Below are 20,219 nucleotides of genomic sequence, written 5' to 3'. Positions count from 1 at the left end.
ACAATTGTGCAAAAAGTAATTTTCTGTTAAAAATAGTGCAAATAGTGCAAGTAAGTTGCCACAGTCATTTGGACAACACAATGAGGCTGTATTTTTGCGGCAGGCTTACTACACTACCAAATACTACTAACCATTTGATTCTGTTGTGAGTATTTGGTAGTATTGTGAGTATTTGGTTGTGTTACAAGTACTTAAACTGTGTGCAAAATTATAAGGCATGTTGTATTTTTGAGGATTAATTGTATTATTTAACCACTACAGTGCTCTCAGGCAATCCAAAATGTAAATAAACCTCTAACCTGAATATTTAAGAAAGTGAAAGTGAGGTTTTGGCTTTGTTAGGAGAATATATATGTGTGCACAATTATTGGGCAACTATTAGTGTGCACAATTATTATGCAACTAAATGAAAAACGAAAACTTTCCCATCTCACTTGTTTATTTTCATCTGTTAAAGTGAGAATAATAAACAAAAAACAAAAAAATTCCAAATAAACATTTGACATAAAAAATGTCTTATAAGTTAGCAATATAGCCACCCTTCTTTTCTTTTTTTTAACTTCTTTTTATTTCCTTTTATCAAATACAGTCATACATTACATTACATCTGGTCATTTTTAACGTGACCACGGGTACAAGTCTTTGGTTTGTGGGGGTTATCTGCCTCCAAGATCCAGGTATATCAGAATTGAGTTTTACACATTTTACATTGTCAACACACACAGTACATCTCACATGTCATTACATCCAGACAATATTACAAAGGAGGATAGCCTGCAGATGTCCATTGCTTGAAAAATTTAAAAAATAATAAAGAGAGAGAAAAGAAAATAAATATATCTATATATTCTGCTCATATCAAATGAAAGTGTAGAGCTATGGGGGACCAGTTGTTTTTGAATACATCAGTTTCATTTGTAATAGGGCAGTGAGGTATTCCATCCTATACATTTCTTGTATTCTGTCCCTCCATTGGATTATTGTGGGGGGCTGTGGCTTCAGCCAGGAAGCTATTATTACTTTATTTGCTTATAAAAGAAGGGCTCTCAAAAGTTTTGCCTGGCTATTTTCTTCAATATTATCTGGTAGTATCCCTAAAATAAAGTTTGATGATTCTAACGGTATGTCTATCGATAAACATGTCAATTTTATTTCCCTTTGTATTTTTTGCCAGTATTGTGTTAATTTTGGACAGTCCCAGAATATATGTGTGTGGTTTTCCACCTGGCCACAACCCCTCCAGCATTGTGCTGAAGTGTTGCTCCATTTAGACATTATAAGTGGAGTTCTAAAGTATCTCATTTTAATTTTCCATCCAAATTCCCTCCAGTTTGGACTATTGGTTATTCTGTGTCCCTGCTCGCATGATTTTTCCCATTGTTCATCAGAAATTGTTATGTTCATCTCTATTTCCCATTTTTCTTTAATATCTAAATTATTCTCCTTCAGTTCTTCCTGTAATATCCTGTATAGATGTGATATGAACTTTGCTCTCACTGTTTTTTTAATTGCCAATATGAAGAAGTGTTCCATTTTGGACGGTGGTAAGCAGAGCTTTTCCCATTCATGATGTGTATATAAATAGTGTCTTATTTGTAAATATCTGTAGAAGTCTTGGTTTGTTAACTCGTATATCTCTTTAAGCTGTTCAAATTAGTTCATTACCCCTCCCTCAAACAGCTGGTCCAGTACCACTATACCCATCTCCCTCCATCTTTCAAAACCTCTGTCCAGTCTAGCAGGAAGAAATTCTGGGTTGCTTGCTATTGTCATAGCTCTGGATATAGTCATGGGTAGTTTTAATTTTTCCTCACAGCTGACCATATTTTTAGAGTATTTTTAACCCATATATTAGTAATCTTATTCTTTTCACGGTGGTCTAAATTCAGGAATGGGAGTGAGTCTAGTGGTGTGTCTGGGCATTGACTTTGTTCCATTCCTACCCATATAGTGTTTGATTCTTGTGATACCCAAGCAACCATTGCTCGTAATTGGGCTGCCCAGTAGTATTTTTTCATGTCAGGCATGTTCAGGCCTCCGTTGTCTTTTGGACATAGTAGTCTTCTAAGTTTAAGTCTTGGTGGTTTGCTTTGCCATATAAATTTGGAAAACTTTTTGTCCAGTGCAGTAAATGTGGTCGCAGGTACATATATAGGTAGTGATTGAAAAAGAAAGAGCAATCTTGGCAAAATGTTCATTCTTATCGTTTCTATTCTTCCTAACAAAGAGAGTGGTAAAATTTCCCATCTTATGAGGTCTGTTTTTATGTGGCCCATCAATTTTCCATAGTTGACCTCGAATAGTTTTGATAAATCTGTTGTAATGATAATTCCCAAGTATCTAAATCCCTGTGACCAGTGAGCGTTAAGCCTTCCTGTTAGTTGTATAGGCCATTGTCCAACTAACATCATTGCCTCTGATTTTGATTGGTTGATCCGATAGCCTGAGAGCTCTCCATACTCTTTTAAAGTGTCCATCAAGGCAGGAACAGTTTTGACTGGATCACTTATGTAGGTCAGGATATCATCTGCATAAAGAGATATCTTATGTTCTCTATTCCCCATGTCCTTTATACCATATATTTCCTTATTTTGTCTTATAGCTGCTGCCAGGGGTTCAATATTTATAGCAAAGAGCAAGGGACTGAGGCAGTCTCCCTGTCTCACCCCCCTCTGCAGATCGAAGAACTCAGAACACCAACCGTTCACTCTGACACGCGATTTTGGGTTTTTGTATATGACCCTTACCCAGTTCACAAACTATGGGTGAAATCCCATTGCAGATAGTGTTTTGTATAAGAAGTCCCAATTCACTGTATCAAATGCTTTCTGTGCATCAAAACTTATGAGCATTGATGTCTGCTTATTTTTCTTAGCACAGGTAATAATGTTTAGGGTTCTTCTTATATTGTTAGCTCCTTGTCTGCTGGGAATGAATCCTGTTTGGTCTGGGTTAATCAGCGTTGTTATATGTTTTTGGATTCTTAGTGCTAAAATACTTGTCAATAATTTCTGGTCATTACATATCAAGCTAATGGGTCTATATTCTTCGCAGAGTGTTGGGTCCTTTCCTTCTTTATAAATCACAGATATAATGGCCCGCGACCATGTCTCAGGGGGGTCATTTTTGGAGAGCGCGTATCTAAACACCCTGGTTAAGATCGGCACCAAATCATTAATGAAGCATTTATAGAATTCTCCAGAGAATCCATCCACTCCTGGGGATTTATTGTTTTTCAATCTTTTTATTGCATCCCTTATTTCTATTTCTGAAATTGGTGTTACCATGTTTAATGATACTTCTTTGGACAATTCTGGGAGGCTTAAATTAGCTAGGAAGGTTTTAAGATGATCTGCTATTGTTTGTGATTTGGGTTCTTTATACAGATTTTGGTAAAATGATGCAAATGCATCTGCCACCTCTTTGGGCTGAGACACTGTTCTTGCCAGTGTTGGATGAACTACCTTAGAGACAGTTCGGTTGGCCTGAGCTTTGCGTAGTTGGAAAGCTAGGAGGCGGCTAGCTCTGTTGCCCATCTCATAATATTTCTGTCTGGAGAATCGTAGAGCTCCCTCCGCTTTGTATGTTAAAAGCTTATCCAAGGATTTTCTTGCCTCCTTAAGTTCTTTGGCATTAATACTTGATCTGTTATTCTTGTGTTGCATTTCTAGGAGCTTTATCTTGTTTTCTAAGCTCAACTGTTCCTCCAGTCGCTTCTCTTCAGTTGTGATGATAGCTGTATGATTTTCCCTCTTATAACTGCTTTTGCTCCCTCCCATAAGATTGACGGGTTAACTTCTCCGTTATCATTTATCTCAAAGTATTCTTTTAATTGTTGTCTCAAATCCTCCACTATTTCTGTGTTGTTCAGTAGAGATACATTCAACCTCCAATATCTGAAGAAAGAGTACATGCCCAAGTCTATTTTCAGTATAATTGGGGCATGATCACTCAGAGTTATAGGTTCAATGTGACATTGTTACTTTATACATGTATTGTTGAGGAAGACAGAAGAAGTCAATCCTTGAATAACTGTTGTGTACATTAGAGAAAAAACTGAAGTCTTTCCCTTTATGATTTTTTTGTTCTCCAAGGGTCCACAAGTCCCAGTTCAGAGATGAAATGATTCAGTGTATGTGTTTTTGGACTTCGGGGTCCTTTTTCTATTGGATTCCTGTCCTTTTTTCCGTCTTGCACTGCGTTGAAGTCCCCTCCAATTACTAACATACCTTTTGAATTGTCTGAAATGATGTTCGCGATATCTTTGAAGAAAACTGGATCGTATTCGTTTGGAGCATATACATTCAAAATGGAGATCTCAGTTCCTCCAACATTTCCAACCACCATGACATATCTTCCTGATTTATCCTGCACCACCTTCTCTACACTAAAGGCCAGAGCTTTACTAATTAAAATCGCCACCCCTCTTTTTTTCCCATTTGAGGAACTATACACTAAATTTACCCATTCCCTCTTTAATTTTTTGTGTTCTTCCTCGGATAAGTGGGTTTCTTGTAGCAGTGCAACTGAACATTGCATTTTCTTTAACTGATTGAATATTTTTTTCCTTTTTATAGGATGGTTTAGTCCATGGACATTATAACTCACTATGGTCAATTTATCCATGTGAATAGCAATACCCCTTCATTTTGTCTTTAAAGATTATCATATATTTTCCAGAGATGTACCCGTATTAAAAAAAAAAAAAAAAACTTATGTGACTGCACAATTATGAAATTCACATGTATTTTCCACCATTGTGGAAAACAAGAACACACATTCAAAAAAAGGAAGAAGCAGACTTCCGCGTCCCGGCTGATCTAACAAACATAAAATCAGTCTCAACAAGGACAGAGAGTTGTGACATGTCTCTCCGGGGGTGTGCACACAGTGCAGCTAGGCTACTTACAAGTCCGAGACCTTTGCTATAGCCCGTAGTGCTCGCCAACGTGGAGCGTAAAGAAACAAAAACAAACAAAAGGCTCCTCGGTGGAGGAGAACTTATTATTTTTTTTATATATATTTTTTATACATAATGTTAAACTTTTTATGAAAAAGCTAGCCAGAACATATTTATCCTACCAAGCAAGCTGAATCTTCATTTCCTTCAAAGTCTACTCACAGCCCGATGTATTTCCACTTGTTCCTTCGCCATCACCGCGGAGGAAGCTCCTCAGATCTGCACCGGTCATCACGTTCTCTCTGTTTGATGTGGAAGTCTGTAAAAGTTCCGCCCGCAGCGTCTCCCGTTCATCCAGGTGCACATGGATACCGATCCCAGCAAGTGTTTGTGCCGCCTCTGACAGTGTTGTGAAAGTCTTGACTCCGGAGCTCAGGTGAATTTTCAGCTTGGCAGGGAACGGCGATTGAGCTTTTATGTTATTCTCTTTGAGCGGTTTTATCACCTCCCTTACTTTTTTATGTTTCTTCTGGATGTCCGATGTGTAGTCTTGGTCAAAAAAGATCTTCATGCCATTATACTTCACTCCTCCTCTGTGTTTCCATGCTTCCTGAATGACCAGTTCCTTAGTTCTGTAATCGAGGAATCTGACGATTACTGACCTCGGGGGGCTCCCCGGGTCTGTTGGTTTCATGGTCAGAGATCGGTGTGCTGTCATTATGTTTAAATTCAGGTACTTTGTTAATGTCAGTGAGGTTCGGATGAGATCGTTTATGTAGCTCAGCATATCATTGTTTTCTTTGCGTCTCGCTCTGGACTCGAGATCCACACATTTTGCTGTTAGGTTAACATCTCGTTGTAACAGATAGCGAAGGGCTCTTTCGTGTCGCTGTGTTTTATCTTCGGCAGCACCCAGCCTTTGTTCATATTCTGTCACTCGTTGCTCAAGCTGTGTTGTCCTTTCAGCTACCTCTCTGAGCGCAGTTTCCACTCTTGCTAACGAGTCTTTGGTATCTTCGGAGGCTTCAGATTGCTCCTTCCTGAATGTGCGCAGCTCGGCCAGCACCGCTGCCATGCCCTCCTCATCACCTGAGTCACTTTGACTCCGTTGGTCTGGCGGTGGACTTGGAGTCTTTTTGTTCCTCTTTCCTGTCTCCCGTCGAACGCTCGTCATCTCGGTTAGTTGTTGTGAGTAACTTACATGGGAAACAAAGTTGTAATTGTGTTTTCTGGCTAGTTTTCTTAAGTTCTCCGGGAGCTCTTGGATCAGGTTGTTGCCTCGATCATGACGTCACCAGAAGTCTCGCCACCCTTCTTTTCAATAACAGTAAAAAGCCTTCCATTCATGTATTCTGTCAGTTTCTTGATCTGTGGACGATCAAGCAACCACAGCCTCCCAGACACTGTTCAGAGAGGTGTACTGTTTTCCTTTACCGTAAATCTCCCGTTTATGAAGGGTCCAAAAGTTCTCAATAGGGTTTAGTTCAGGTGAGGAAGGGGGCCATGTCATTATTCTTTAATCTTTAAAGCCTTTAATGTCTAGCCACGCAGTGGAGTACTTTGATGCATGCGATGGAGATTGTCCTGCATAAAAATCATGGTCTTCTTGAAAGATGCAGACTCTTTCCTGTACCACTGCTTGACAAAGTGTCTTCTAAAAACTGGCAGTAGGTTTGGGAATTGATTTTGAGTCAATCTTCAACCATAAAAGGTCCAGCTAGATCATCTTTAATAATAACAGCCCATACCAGTACCCCACCTCCACCTTGCTGGCATCTGAGTCGAAGTGGACCTGTTTGCCTGTTACTGATCCAGGCACAGGCCCATCCATCTGCTCCGTCAACAGTCACTCTCATCTAATCAGTCCATAAAACCTTTGAAAAATCTGTCCTCAGATATCTCTTGGCCCAGTACTGACGTTTCAACTTATGTGTCTTGTTCAGTGGTGGTCAGGTTTCAGCCTTCCTTACCTTGGCCACGTCTCTGAGCACTGAACACCTTGAACTTCTGGGCACTCCAGGTAGGTCAAGAAATGTCTATGGTAAATGGTCTGTATTTATAGGCACTTTCCCTTTACAGTAGAGTTTTATATTCAAAATAATCAAAATAATCCAGGCAGGAATTTGTTAAACCATTACGGGGCATGTGTTCACCTACCTGAGGCCATGCCACAGCAGGGTGGCACCCACCAGGCGGAAGAGAAGATACTACTGATGACATCAGGGGGAAAGAGAGTGACGTTTCTTTGTACTTGAAGTAAGTTCAGCACCAGGGCCAGGAAGACACCCACTGAAAACAGCATGGCTCCTCGTATCACAAGATTGGTGGTTCTACAATTCAAAAAAAGTATATTACTACAACCTAATAAAACATATTGAGAGGAAAGCAGGAACTCAAAATACACTGCTCAAATGATACGCTGACATGGTTTTTGTGTGTGTGGATTTCAGTACGGTAAGAAGAGAGCGAGAGGGACTGGCTGATAAATACTCGTGCTGCTCTCAAGAGCCATTTTACTCATTTGAGAAAAGTATCAATATGTATGTGATGATTATTGTTGATATTGTGGCATCATTTCAAACAAACCAATGTTTAAGCTATAGTAGGTCAGAGACATCAGCTGAGTCTGAGAGAAACAGAGATAGAGACAGAAAAGTGAGTAGTTGAATCAGTCATTTTGTAGGAATCTGGCAGTGCCCCACTTTGCACAAAGGAACAGAGACGGGTCCTGCTGCTGGGTTAATACCCTTCTCTGCCCCTGTCCAGCTCTCCTCTTGTAACGCCTAATCTATCTCCTCCATGCTCTTGAGACTGTGCTGGACGAATCAACCTCATTGGGCTGCAGGCATCGCCTCACACTACCAGTAGTGACAAAGACACTTGCACAACACAAAACTAGAGAGGAATCAGTCAGGAAGTATAAGGAGAGCGCAATTGTCTGTGGCAACCACATGCAAAATCATTTCCTGTTGGGGGGTTGTATTGTTGTATTGCACTTGTTGTCACTTCCATTTGCACCAATGCAGGTGAAATTGATTTACTAAATCTAGTGCTTCCTAAAAGGATGGATTGATATCCCTGAAGTATAACTGACTTGGTGTTACACTGTGACCATTAATTGTTCCCTCAATAGTTTTTAGAAGTGCCTATTAAGAACATCTACCTAGTCTACCAGAGGTACGCTCTGATGCTTGCTATAGAGCAAACCAAGAGCTACGGAACTCAGTTTGACTGAGCAGCCCCCTATTTGATAAAGACGGGACTAAAGGCAGAGAGGCCACTACAACAGAAGCTGAAGGAGACTGCCGTGAAACTGTGGCTATGACAGGTGGGATTAATAAGACCCAATCAGGAAGCAAATGTGAGTTACTGCTCGTCCAGGCTAAAAACACCCCCCCAACTAAAACAGAGTCAACTGCATTTCTAAAACTAGAATGTCGCAACCAGGAGACAATGAAGTAGAAAAGATGAGTTTTTAACTAAAACGTTATCCATGATTTAACTCGAAATTATTGTACTGTAGCTCAGAGATTGAAAAATTACCAACTGCGTAAATAATTCTAGTCTTGACCCTACCTATTTGCCTTGTGGTCTTGTTAAAAGAAACTTATGTGAAGCAGACACATGCTAACCTGTTGGTGATGACTGAGATATAGGGGCCACGGGGGGGCGGCTGCGTTTGTCCAACCCCTGACCACTGTTGGTGCCTGCTGGTTATGGCGCTGTCACTCATAGCTGTCAGTGTCAAAGACATTCGAAGGCCTAAGACAGAAAATATGGAAATGTTTGGGACGTCTTTATCCACCGGCAAGTTCAATGTCCTCCCTTGACATCCTAAACCAAGCTGAAAAACAAGGACAGACAGGGTATTAGTAAAGACTGAAAATATGCTCTGAAACAGTACTTGCGTTATGCAATTATTTTAATCAGTAAGCATCTACAAACATACTTATTGAGATGTAGTCCTAGCTTGGAATCAGCAAATCATTCTTTTTTTTTTTCAAAATATTTTTATTAGAAAGATACATTACAATACTTCCAATGAAAGAGATACAATTTCCTTTCCTTTTTTCTTTTAAACACATGGATATGCACACGGACACATAAACACATATGAATATAGAAGAAGATAATCAGATTGAATTCAATTAGTACAGAGTACCGTGTAAAAACAATGAACAACCCCCCCACCCACGTCCACACTCAGCACCTCATGATCAACTCACATATTACTTGTTATTGATGCAATAATAAAAGATACAACAGTAACAGGCACACATTCAGTTGGGAAGTACCCTCAAATTAGTGAAATAGGAAATAAAGGGTTGCCATTTGTGGAAAAATTTGACTGTACATCCTCTCAACGTATATTTAATTTTCTCAAGTTTTAAGAAAAACATTACGTCTTTGAGCCACTGGGAGATAGAAGGATATTTAGCAGATTTCCAGTGTAACAATAAGGAACGCCTTGCTAATAAGGATGTGAAGGCTATGATGTCCTTTTGTGTACGGTTAAGTACAAGTGAAGAGTCAGGAATCCCAAATATAGCAATCAGAGGACAAGGTTGAAGGTTTACTCCAAGAACAGTGGACATAATAGTAAAGTAACCCGCCCAGAAACCTTCCAGATCCGGACAAAGAAAAAACATGTGGCTAAGGTGACAAGGAGAGCTATAACATTTATCACATTTGTCTTCCACTTCTGGATACAGTTCAGACAGTCTAGACTTAGAAAAGTGTGTCCTGTATAGGACCTTAAATTGAATAAGTCCAAGACGAGCACAAGAAGTGGTAGATCGTATCCTCTCTATGGCCTGCTCCCAGGACTCCTCATGTATTTGTATTCCCAGTTCCCTTTCCCATGTACACTTAAGTTTAGCATTAGAGTGGTCGCTAAAAGCTAAGATAATATCATACAGCTTTGAAATGATTCCTCTGTTATGAGGAACAAATGATAGCATGGTTTCCCACTGGTGTTCTGTAGGCAAAGAGGGGAAATTAGGAAAACACTTAGCCACAAAGTTGCGAGTTTGAAAATAGCGAAACAGGTGAGTAACAGGGAGGTCATAACGAGATGACAAATTTGCAAAACTATCAAAGACACCATTTACATATAAATATCTGAATTGTGTAATTCCCTTGTTGTACCACACTGAAAATGTCGGGTCCAAAAGTGATGGAGGAAATAAATGGTTGTTATTTAAAGGACCTAGGGAAGACGCAGCTACAAATTTAAAGTACCGTCTAAATTGATACCAGATTTTGAGAGTGTTAAGAACCACTTGATTATCGGTATATAAAGACGGTCTTGTAGGTAAAGAGGAATAAAGTAGAGCAGGTATAGAACACCCCCTACAGGATAATAATTCTAATTTACACCAAGAGGATCCAGGAGATTTTAACCAATAGCAAAGTTTATGAATGTGAGCAGCCCAATAGTAAGTTTGAAAATTAGGTAATGCAGGTCCTCCACTAAGTCTGCATCTCTGCAAAATAGATTTACGAACCCTAGGTGGTTTCCCACCCCAAATAAAAGAACGTATCATCTTATCCAGTGAGTCAAAAAAAAATTTTGGCAAAAAAAGAGGAAGCGACTGGAATAAAAATAGAAATTTTGGTAAAATATTCATTTTAACAACATGATCTTGCCAATTAATGAAAGGGGGAGGCTACCCCATCTTTGAATATCTGATGAAATCTTTTAAGTGAGAGGAGTGAAATTAGCAGATGCAAGGCTGGATAAGGAGCGAGTTACATTAATACCTAGGTATTTAAACCCTGATGGACTAAGTTGAAAAGGTAAATCTGATTGTTGAATGTGACATGCTGCAGTATTAATGGGAAAACACTCACTTTTCCCCAGATTCAATTTATAACCTGAGAAGGTGCTGAAGTTCTCCAAAGTACTTAAAACAGCAGGGATAGAAAGAGTAGGATCAGTTATGTACAGTAACAAATCATCCGCATACAGTGATAATTTATGTTCGATTCCATTACGGATGATTCCTTTGAATAAAGGGGAAGATCTTAATGAAATAGACAGAGGCTCAATAGTGATGGCGAAAAGCAAAGGTGATAAAGGACAACCTTGGCGACATCCACGTTCGAGGGCAAAATAATCAGAATAAACATCATTGGTATGAACACTGGCCTTAGGGGATGAATAAAGAAGACGAATCCAAGAAATGAATTTATCACCAAATCCGAATTTCTTTAAAACTGCAAACAAGTACTCCCACTCTACCCTATCGAATGCCTTTTCAGCATCTAACGAAATCACAAGTTCAGGAAGTTTAGCAGAATGTTTTGAGTAAATTATGTTGAAAAGTGTACGGATATTAAAAAACAATTGACGTCCCTTTATAAAACCATTTTGCTCTTCGGATATAATATGAGGAAGCACATTCTCTAAGCGGGATGCAATTACTTTAGCCAACACCTTTACATCAGCATTAAGCAGAGATAATGGTCTATAGGAACCACAGGAGGTTGGATCTTTGTCCTTTTTAAGAAGGAGCGCAATAGTGGCCTGAGTCAGGGTGGGTGGTAATGAACCGCTTTCTAAGGATTCATTGAATACGGATAAAAGTAAAGGTGCCAATTTACCAATAAATGTTTTCAAAAATTCAATCGGAAACCCGTCAGGGCCAGGGGCTTTGTTAGATTGCATAGCTTTAATTGCATTTAATACTTCCTCAAGGGAGAGTGGGGAGTCGAGATGCCTGGCAGTATTTGTATCAACGACAGGATTTGAAAGATTCTGAAGAAATTCATCCATTTTAGTATTGTCTGTAGGAAATTCAGATTTATATACTCATCACTCACTCATCTCATGTAGTAATAGTGTCATCATTGTTTTTAATACTAGGTATCAAACGGGAGGTGTCCTGACGTCGTAACTGATGTGCCAGTAAACGACTTGCTTTGTCGCCATGTTCATAATATGAGCCACGACTGCATAGTAACAAGCGCTCTGCCTCCATATCTTTGATCAAGATTACTAATCTCAGATGTAAGAACATTAAGCCTAGCATTTATCTTTTTATTAGAAAGAGCAGAGTAAGAAATAATTTGACCTCTCATGTAACATTTAAGTGTCTCCCATAGCAATGAATATGAAGAGGAGTCATTTTGGTTGAAAGATAAGAATTCATCAATAGAATTTGAAATGAGTTCGCAAAACTCTTTGTCTGCCAAAAGAAGAGAGTTAAATCTCCAAAGTGGAGGGCTACGTTTATAGTTAGAGAATTGAATATCTAATAACAAAGGTGAATGGTCAGATATTACAATACCTAAATAGTCAGAAGAATTTACACATGAATTAAGTGTACTGTCAATAAAAACATAATCAATCCTCGAATATGAATGGTGCACCTGGGAGAAGAAAGATAATTTTTTGGTAGAGGGGTTACGAAATCTCCACGGATCAATAAGACCATTCTGTTTCATAAAATCAGAGAATGTTTTAGACATAGCGGATTGAGACAGATTACGAGGACTAGACCGATCCAAGCTTGGGTCAAAAACACAATTTAGATCCCCTCCGAAAATCAGCAGGTGTGTATTCAAATAGGGGATGTTACTCAGCAATCTGTTAGCGAATTCGACATCATCGAAGTTTGGGGCATATACATTTACCAACAAAACCTCTCTCTACATTAGGGTACCAGCAACCATGAGGTATCTGCCATTCCTATCAGCAATAACATCAGTGGGTGAGAACTCTGCACATAGATCAGATTGATACAACAAGGCACGTGAATATATAGATTAACAAATAACAGAAGGCCCTCAGCCCTGTACAGACAAATGCAGAAAGCATAAAACGAGGTATTGTTGATCTGATTTGGAGTACAAATATACCAAATACGGTGCAACCGTTATATAAAATAAAAATGCGTGCTATAAACAAACAATAGTGACACCAACCTAGTTAGTGCATATATCAGAGAACCACCTAATACTGCACAGGTGGCTTATTCAGTCTAGTGAGCACAAGCTTTGAACAATAAAAGGACACAGAACTGAAAAGGTATTAGAGCTCACTCAGAAATCAAGGTCTTGACATAGTTGCTGGCTACCACCGCTGAAACGAAGTCCTTCTCAACCCTGTTGTATGTGATGCGAAGTCGCACTGGATACATCAGACCATACCGAGCGCCGTCAATGCCACGGAGTTGGCGTCTGACCTCGTTGAATGCAGCCCGAGCCCGAGCTGTCTTGGCAGTGTGGTCAGGGAAGACCGAGATTGACAAGTCTCCGACTTTAATCTGTCGCAGCGCTCTAGCGCGGCGCAAAATGTCAACACAGTCACCGTGATAGTGAAGTCTGCACACAATGGCTCGTGGACGATCTCCAGGCTTGGGTTTGGGTTGGAGGGTCCGGTGGGACCAGTCCAAAACTGGCTCCTTTGCCAGCCCGAACGCATCCTTCAGTAAGACGGCTACAGCAGAGGTGATACAGGTGTCGGGACCCTCCGGTACACCCACTATTCTTATATTGTTACGCCGTGATCTGGACTCCAGGTCTTCACACTTATTCTCCAGCATGGCCACATTAGCAGTGAGGGACTTGATAGTAGTTTTCATCTCGGCGATGTCATCGGAGCACTCAGTGAGCGCTAGCTCCATCCCCCCGACCGTACCTTTTAGCTCGGACATGGTAGCATCGGTAGCAGCTTTATCATTCGCCAGCTGTGTCTTCACTGCTTGCAGGTCGTGCTTGATAGTAGTCAACGCATCACTGAGAGCATCCTGGAGCTCCTTTTTAAAGATGTCAGCAATATCTTTCCTGAGCGAGGCCAGCAACTCGAGCCTGAGGGCCGTGGTGTCAAGGTCAGCGTGCATCGAGGCAGCCACTGCAGGAGCCAACGGGTCACCCGAGGACGCGGTCGCGGCTTGTGGACCAGGCCGCAGTTGCGTTTGAATCGAATTGCGGGTTTTAGAGTTTTTTCCCGACATATTAGGAAGCTCAGAGTTAAACTTCCCAACAAAAAAGTACCGATGAGCAAAACAAGACCAAGTATGTGAACAAAAAGCGCAGATGAATTACATTTTTAAATCGAAATCGGCAGGAGCCTCCAAACTCACATCCTACTCCATCAAAGCTCAGCAGCGCCCCCCAAATCATTCTTACCATAAATTGTTTTAATCTTATTTAGATGTACATAGCTGCAGTTAACCCTTTGATTTATGGAAATCTTTGGCTTTTTCAGTTTTCTTTTATGATACTTTTGGCTTTGTTTATGCATATGGCTTGACATTTTCCAAAGGTGTGTATTTTGGGGGAATTATGCTCATATATATGGGCCATTCTACCGAATTGGTGCAAAGTATTGTCCCCCAACAAGAAAAACTATTTACAAAACAATTAAGTATTCAGACATAGATATTTACTAAGAATATGTTATGGTCTATTTAAACCCAAGACATTAAAGGAGATAGGGATAAGCTAAATATATACAAAATCATCATTTATAGGGTACTTTCTATTGGGAAGTAGCTGTCCCCAACCATGACATCTAAATTTCCATGTCTGAAAATAACACTTTTAAAAATGTTTCGATTTTTTTTAATGATCTTATTTCAAAGATATTTATGATTAAGTTTAAACAGAACTTGGAAGAATTAGATTTATTGTGGGTTTAATTTTTAAATTAAAAAACTATCCTCAAAAAATCATGTCCCCAGTTTTCATGTCACTACCGAAACACAAGAGTTTTAGTCCATTGGCTGAGCCTGGTTTTAGCCACATCCCTGCATTTTTGACCAGGCAGTGACACTGCATCCCTGTCCCTCATGGCTGAATGGTAAATAGCTAAATCTCATACTTTTGATATAAATGTGATCCAAAGTCTGAAAATCAGTGTGTAACCTTAAGAATTGTCACTACCGAACTCATATTCTCTTCAATTAAGTAAACTTTTTGGGGGTTTTATGCAAAGTATTATGTTTTTATGTGTGAACACCTCTTCAAAGATGTGTATACTAGCCATGTGCTTGCTAGCATTCTTTAGTTATGCTCAAAGTTAGCTATAATTGTCACTACAGAAACAGTCACTACCGAAACAGTCACTACCGAAACATATGGCCAAGTTTAACTGCACATTATTCAACAGTCTGAAGGCGATCTCACTGCTGCAATTTGCCAATTCGTGAGATGCTAGTTCTGCACAAATACTTTAATAGTGCTCACAGGACATATCCATTATTACATTTTTCCAATTCTCTGACCAAAATTTTTACCTTGAGGTCAAAGTCACGCAAAACATTGGGTGAAACCACTTTTATTGGCCACGACTAGAGGACAAGATCTGGTACACAGTGGACAAGGTCGTCACCTTAATCCCACCACCAGAAAACGTCACACAGAGGCATGTCCAGATTTCCCTCAAGAGTGTTCACCGCAGGATGTGAAAAGTTAAATTTGTGAATTGGATTTGTGATGGTGTCTGACACTAAACCCCCTTAAACATACAGTACAACATAATATCAGTTATTTGGCAAAGTTTTCAAGAATAAAATTATTCTATTGACCACAAAACATCTGTGTTTTTAATATTCCCAACCTAAAGCATGTTATGAGTTAAGATTAAGCAATAAGGTTGAGGAAATATGATGCAACCTTGCAAACAAAATACTGTGGTCACTCCAAAAACAGTGCAGTCACTACCGAAACACTGTATGTTTTGTAAAAAATTAAGTATATTGAGTTATCAAATAAAATGTTATGATACTGATTGGTTTAATGTATGTTCAATTTCATCAATCATCAACTCTGGAATCAATATGATCAGTATTATGCATTTTACAAAGAAGTATTGCATTTAGATTTTGATGAATTGTATAAATTGAACTTTGAAATTTGTTAAAAATTCCAATTTAATTGATTTTAATGTGAAAACATTCAAGAAATATTTTTAAAAATACTCTTCAGAGAAAGGAAGGAAACATAATCTTAACAGGTTAATAATAATACTTTTTTACTATAGTTTATTACTATGTTTCGGTAGTGACAATTTTTAGGAGAGGAAAAACATTCCAACACAGTCTGAAAATACAACATAAAAATTGACGGTTCTTTTACTAGATATGTGTACTTTAGGTATGGTACAATATATATACAGAAAAAGTTTTGGGAATAAAACATACAAAATTTCAAAAAAAATTTTACCTGACTTTGCACCAATTGGGTAGAATGGCCCATATACATATATATATATATCCATACATGATTTACAGCGAGCTTCAAAGGTGTGTGTGTCTATGTTTGTGCAGTTATGACAGTATCCAGAGGTAAAGAAGTCAGATAAATACTATTGTGTAATGTTACAAATTCCTCTCCCTTTCTGTCTCTCTCTCACACATGTACACACCATGACCAACTCAGATTTCTCAATTCAAAACTTTTTTTAAGGAGTTTTAGTAAGGGATATATTTTTCCTACTGAAACAGCAGGACTTTTTCTATTAAATGTGTCTATGGTTACCTATCAATGACATATGCCAGGCTGTGGTAACCCAAAAAGGAATCATATTTTCATAGCATCACAGTATATTGAAAATATTTTTAAAGATAAAAACTGGGGGTGAGAGAGAGAAGTTATATATGTTAACTAATACCATATAACTACAGCTTTTGTGATGTTTCTGGTGTGACTAATGTATTTCCTTGAATAAAACTAGTCCTATATACTCAAATAAATACCAGCCCTGCAGCTCCCACAAATATTTCTGAATAAAAGCTTCTTTTTTTTGAATGAAGAATTTTATGACTAAGTTGTTGACGTACAATTCAACAGTGTGGTTGAGAAACGATTTTATATATCTATATTGTCCATCGCTATTGAACCACGATGTCCACAGTCCACTTATACATGTATATGTATATGTTTAGTAGTTATCAAACTCACTTTGGGCTGCTGAAGAGTGCTTATGTAACTCATGTTGCGTTGTTATAGTGCATATTTTTGTTTTCAAGTTCTATATTCTTTCATAGAGCACAACTCTTCTAGCGGCGACCCTGATTGCACTTTTGATAGTCATCTGATGCATGTTAAATATATATTACAATGGTATCTCTATGCTGCACTAACGTTTTCCCATGCGCACTTCATCTCGTTGAATTTGCCCTTACATTGTATTGCATTGATTTTGTTGTGGCTATTAACTGCACCTCTATTGACAGACAGTTTGTACTGTCAATGAACAAACGAAGAGGTGGCACTTTTAGCTCAAGCCTGTGGTGTGTTGCGGTTTAACGTAAACGTGTTGCATAAATAACACACAGTTAGCTAAGTGTTGTCTTTAGCAGCTAACACTTGGAGCACACTAGCTGAGGTCAAAGAAAGGCTCTTACCTCATGTCGACGAAGACCATCCACGAATACAATTACACATTTCATAAGACACTGGAATAGCTCACCCACTAATAGTAGGCTGCATTAACCGAAAATATCAGTTTGCCTTCTCCCCTTCTGAGACTACTTCCGGTTCTCCGGGTCTGAATGAACACCCAATCAGCGTCTCCGGTTCTGACGTCATCGCGCTGCTCAAAGTTGACGTAACATGTAAAAGGAGGCACTCTATGGATTCACTGTTCACCGACACCGGTCGTGGAAGCCACGCTGAAGCGCCGGGCAGCGCTAATAATATCAGCCGTTGATTCAGTAGTACAAAAGCATATACTTACTTGTTGCTCCAACATTAAGCAACAGCGTCCCAACATGTGTCTTTTTTGGTGTTGTGAGGATCATACAACTCACTGTACTTCTCCACTTCAATTATTCATTTAATGTCATCCATGTTGAAGAACTTTTGCTCGCTGTTAAATGTTGGGTGTCGAGGGTAAATTACGTATTCTCCACTCAAGCTTATGCGGAGAATACGTAGCCCCCCCTCTCTTTTTATCTTTATGACTGCTTGTGTTGCTGTAGTGGATGGGCAGAGGGGGACATTTAATAATGTGGTTGGTAAAAGTGGTCAAATTAAAACTCAAAGAAAACAGAAGGTGAATACAAAGTATGGGATGCATATTTGATCATTTATATCATATCAAATAATTTTTCGGTGTGTTCGCTTCACGGCGCTAGGCAGCCGCGGCACAAAGGTTTAACACGGGAGTGGATGGGAGCCATCTGTTTTTTAAGGCTTGACGCTGCGCTTACGCCACGGTATGGCGCCGCTTCGCGTCCGGTGTGAATTCGGCGTAACCCTAAAAAGACCGATGACATATCTGCAGAAACCTATGTTTCTCTGGAATTTGGGTGAGAAAATATGGAAAGTTTAAAGTCCTTATGAAAATCAAATGCTGCTGCTGTTTGAATATACATGTGTGCTATGGCCTATGTAATATTCCCCCCTCTTGTGTTATGTTTGTCTGTTTGCTCTAGAATTTATGAGGCACATATTTAACACATAGAAATATAGTCCAACGTTTTGTACATAGTTAGTGCTATCAGGGAAAGTGATCAGAGCGATCCAGATTCATGAGCTGACATTATTTATAACTAAATCAATGTGGTCAGTTTTTGTGTGAAGAACTACAGAGACACCCACACAGGCTACTGACAGGAAATACGTAATATTATAATACAACTTAATTTTCCTTTTAACTTCAATGTTGCAGACGAGACGATGCTCCGCTTATCAAGGAATAGATGATTATTAATTTAGTGGGCCGTTTTTGCTATCAGCTGTGCCGTGGTGCCATCAACGGGGCAGGCAGGTCCACCTCAAACATTTCGGTTTTTGCTTTTAGGTGCTGCACACAAGGCGAAGTGCATTGACATGTAGAGAGGGGGTGGGGTGGTGCACTCAAAACTGTTTTAGACAGGGTAAAAAGGGTGGGGTTTTAAATGATCCTTGTGGTATTTTGACCAAAAAATGTTACAGACATTTCATTAAGACCCCAAAGAACCATTTCAACTTGCGGTAAAATGGGCATAATATGTTCCCTTTAAGAGTAGGCTTAAAACCTTCCTTTTTGATAAAGCTTAGTTAGAGCTGGTTCAGGTAAGTCTTGGACCATGCTCTTACTTAGGCTGCTATAGAAAATGAATGCTGCTCTTGTGTTCCAGTGAACATGTCATATATTTGGGATGAACTGAACACTCTACATAATGAGGAATGTCGGGGAAACATGACACATGGAGCTTCTCTTTCCTTTTCTCCCTCTTCATCACATTAATGTCTCATCAATTCACGTGACTGACATGACCACTTCCACGGAGTCCTTGTGCTTTCATTGCAAATCCAAGATCACACTGCTTTCAGACATTCACTGGACCATGTATCATGGATCATTATCATGGATCATGATCATAATGGTTACAGCTGATTGTGGATAATTGCATTATGCATTCAGCCAAAGGAATAAGATATTGGAGACACAGACAATATAGTGGGATCAACTCATTCTGGATTTTACAAGCAAGTTATTAACAACAATAAATCTATTTTATTTAGAGAGTACCAATCTTATGCTTTAATGAAAACTTTCAAAGCCTTTTAATTGCCAAATCTTGAAAGGACCTTTTCATTTGGTCCAAAAATTCTGAATCTTCAGGGCAATGGAGACTGTTCTGAATATGGCTAGTATATTTATATATAATGTCAGTGTTCTGAATTCAAGACAGCTGATTCTCTAAATCTTTTGTAATTTATGTTTTATCTACTCACTGCACCCCTCATATTCCCATGGGATATTCACTTAACCCCAATAATTACAATGATAAAGGAAGCCGGGTAGGTTAATAGGAGGGTATGGGGGTTTTCAATTAGCTGATGCAGCCAGAGAACAGCTAGAGGTACGGTTCATCATTCTGCCTGTGGGCCTTTTCATTATCATACCACTGAGTCCTGCTGTCATTTCCTTCAGTATAAATGTGAGTGATGGCGTGTGCGTGTTGGGGTGGGGTGTGGATGGGATGGAGGGGTGGGGCCAGGTTGTCATCGTAAATGTCATCCCCATTGGACCAGTGCAGGTCCCGGCTCCAAAATAATAGCCCTGTGACCTCTCTGTTGTCTATAATTAACCTCTAACCCCCTCCCTCCCTTCCTCATCCACCAATCCCTAGACTGTCGTGATATGTGGGAGATGCTGTTTGCTAAGCCTGGCAGCCCGTAGCCCTCAATTCTCTCACTACAGGCAAGGGAATAGAATAGAAAAAGGGTGTCAATGAAACACAAGAAAATTAATGCTGCTCTTGTGTTCCAGTGAACATGTCATATATTTGGCATGACCTGAACACTCTACATAATGAGGAAAATGATTTGGCACTGCTTGACATTTGCTCTGAATCTGCATTAACCACAGCTCCAG

At 39.4% G+C, this 20,219-nt stretch overlaps 1 protein-coding gene across 5 annotated transcripts in view; it reads right to left on the bottom strand.

Annotated features, from left to right (window-relative positions):
- insig2 (insulin induced gene 2) overlaps positions 1-17,404 on the bottom strand; it is a 63,219-nt gene extending 45,815 nt beyond the window's left edge. The window contains exons 1-3 of one of the 5 annotated variants that reach the window (XM_062402584.1): positions 17,322-17,404; positions 8,533-8,744; positions 7,058-7,230 (exon numbers count right to left, since the gene is read on the bottom strand). In XM_062402584.1, the coding sequence (XP_062258568.1) occupies positions 7,058-7,230; positions 8,533-8,654 (295 nt within the window). In that variant the 5' untranslated portion in view covers positions 8,655-8,744; positions 17,322-17,404. Of the gene's footprint in view, positions 1-7,057; positions 7,231-8,532; positions 8,745-17,256 lie in introns of all 5 variants that reach the window. The other 4 variants (XM_062402582.1, XM_062402583.1, XM_062402586.1 and 1 more) reach the window with 4 other exon arrangements.
- Between the last annotated feature and the right edge of the window lie 2,815 nt (positions 17,405-20,219).

Source organism: Platichthys flesus, chromosome 13 (assembly GCF_949316205.1).
Source record: "Platichthys flesus chromosome 13, fPlaFle2.1, whole genome shotgun sequence".
NCBI lineage: Eukaryota > Metazoa > Chordata > Actinopteri > Pleuronectiformes > Pleuronectidae > Platichthys > Platichthys flesus.
Note: the sequence above shows the minus strand (reverse complement) of the source record. Positions and strands in the feature narration are given on the sequence as shown.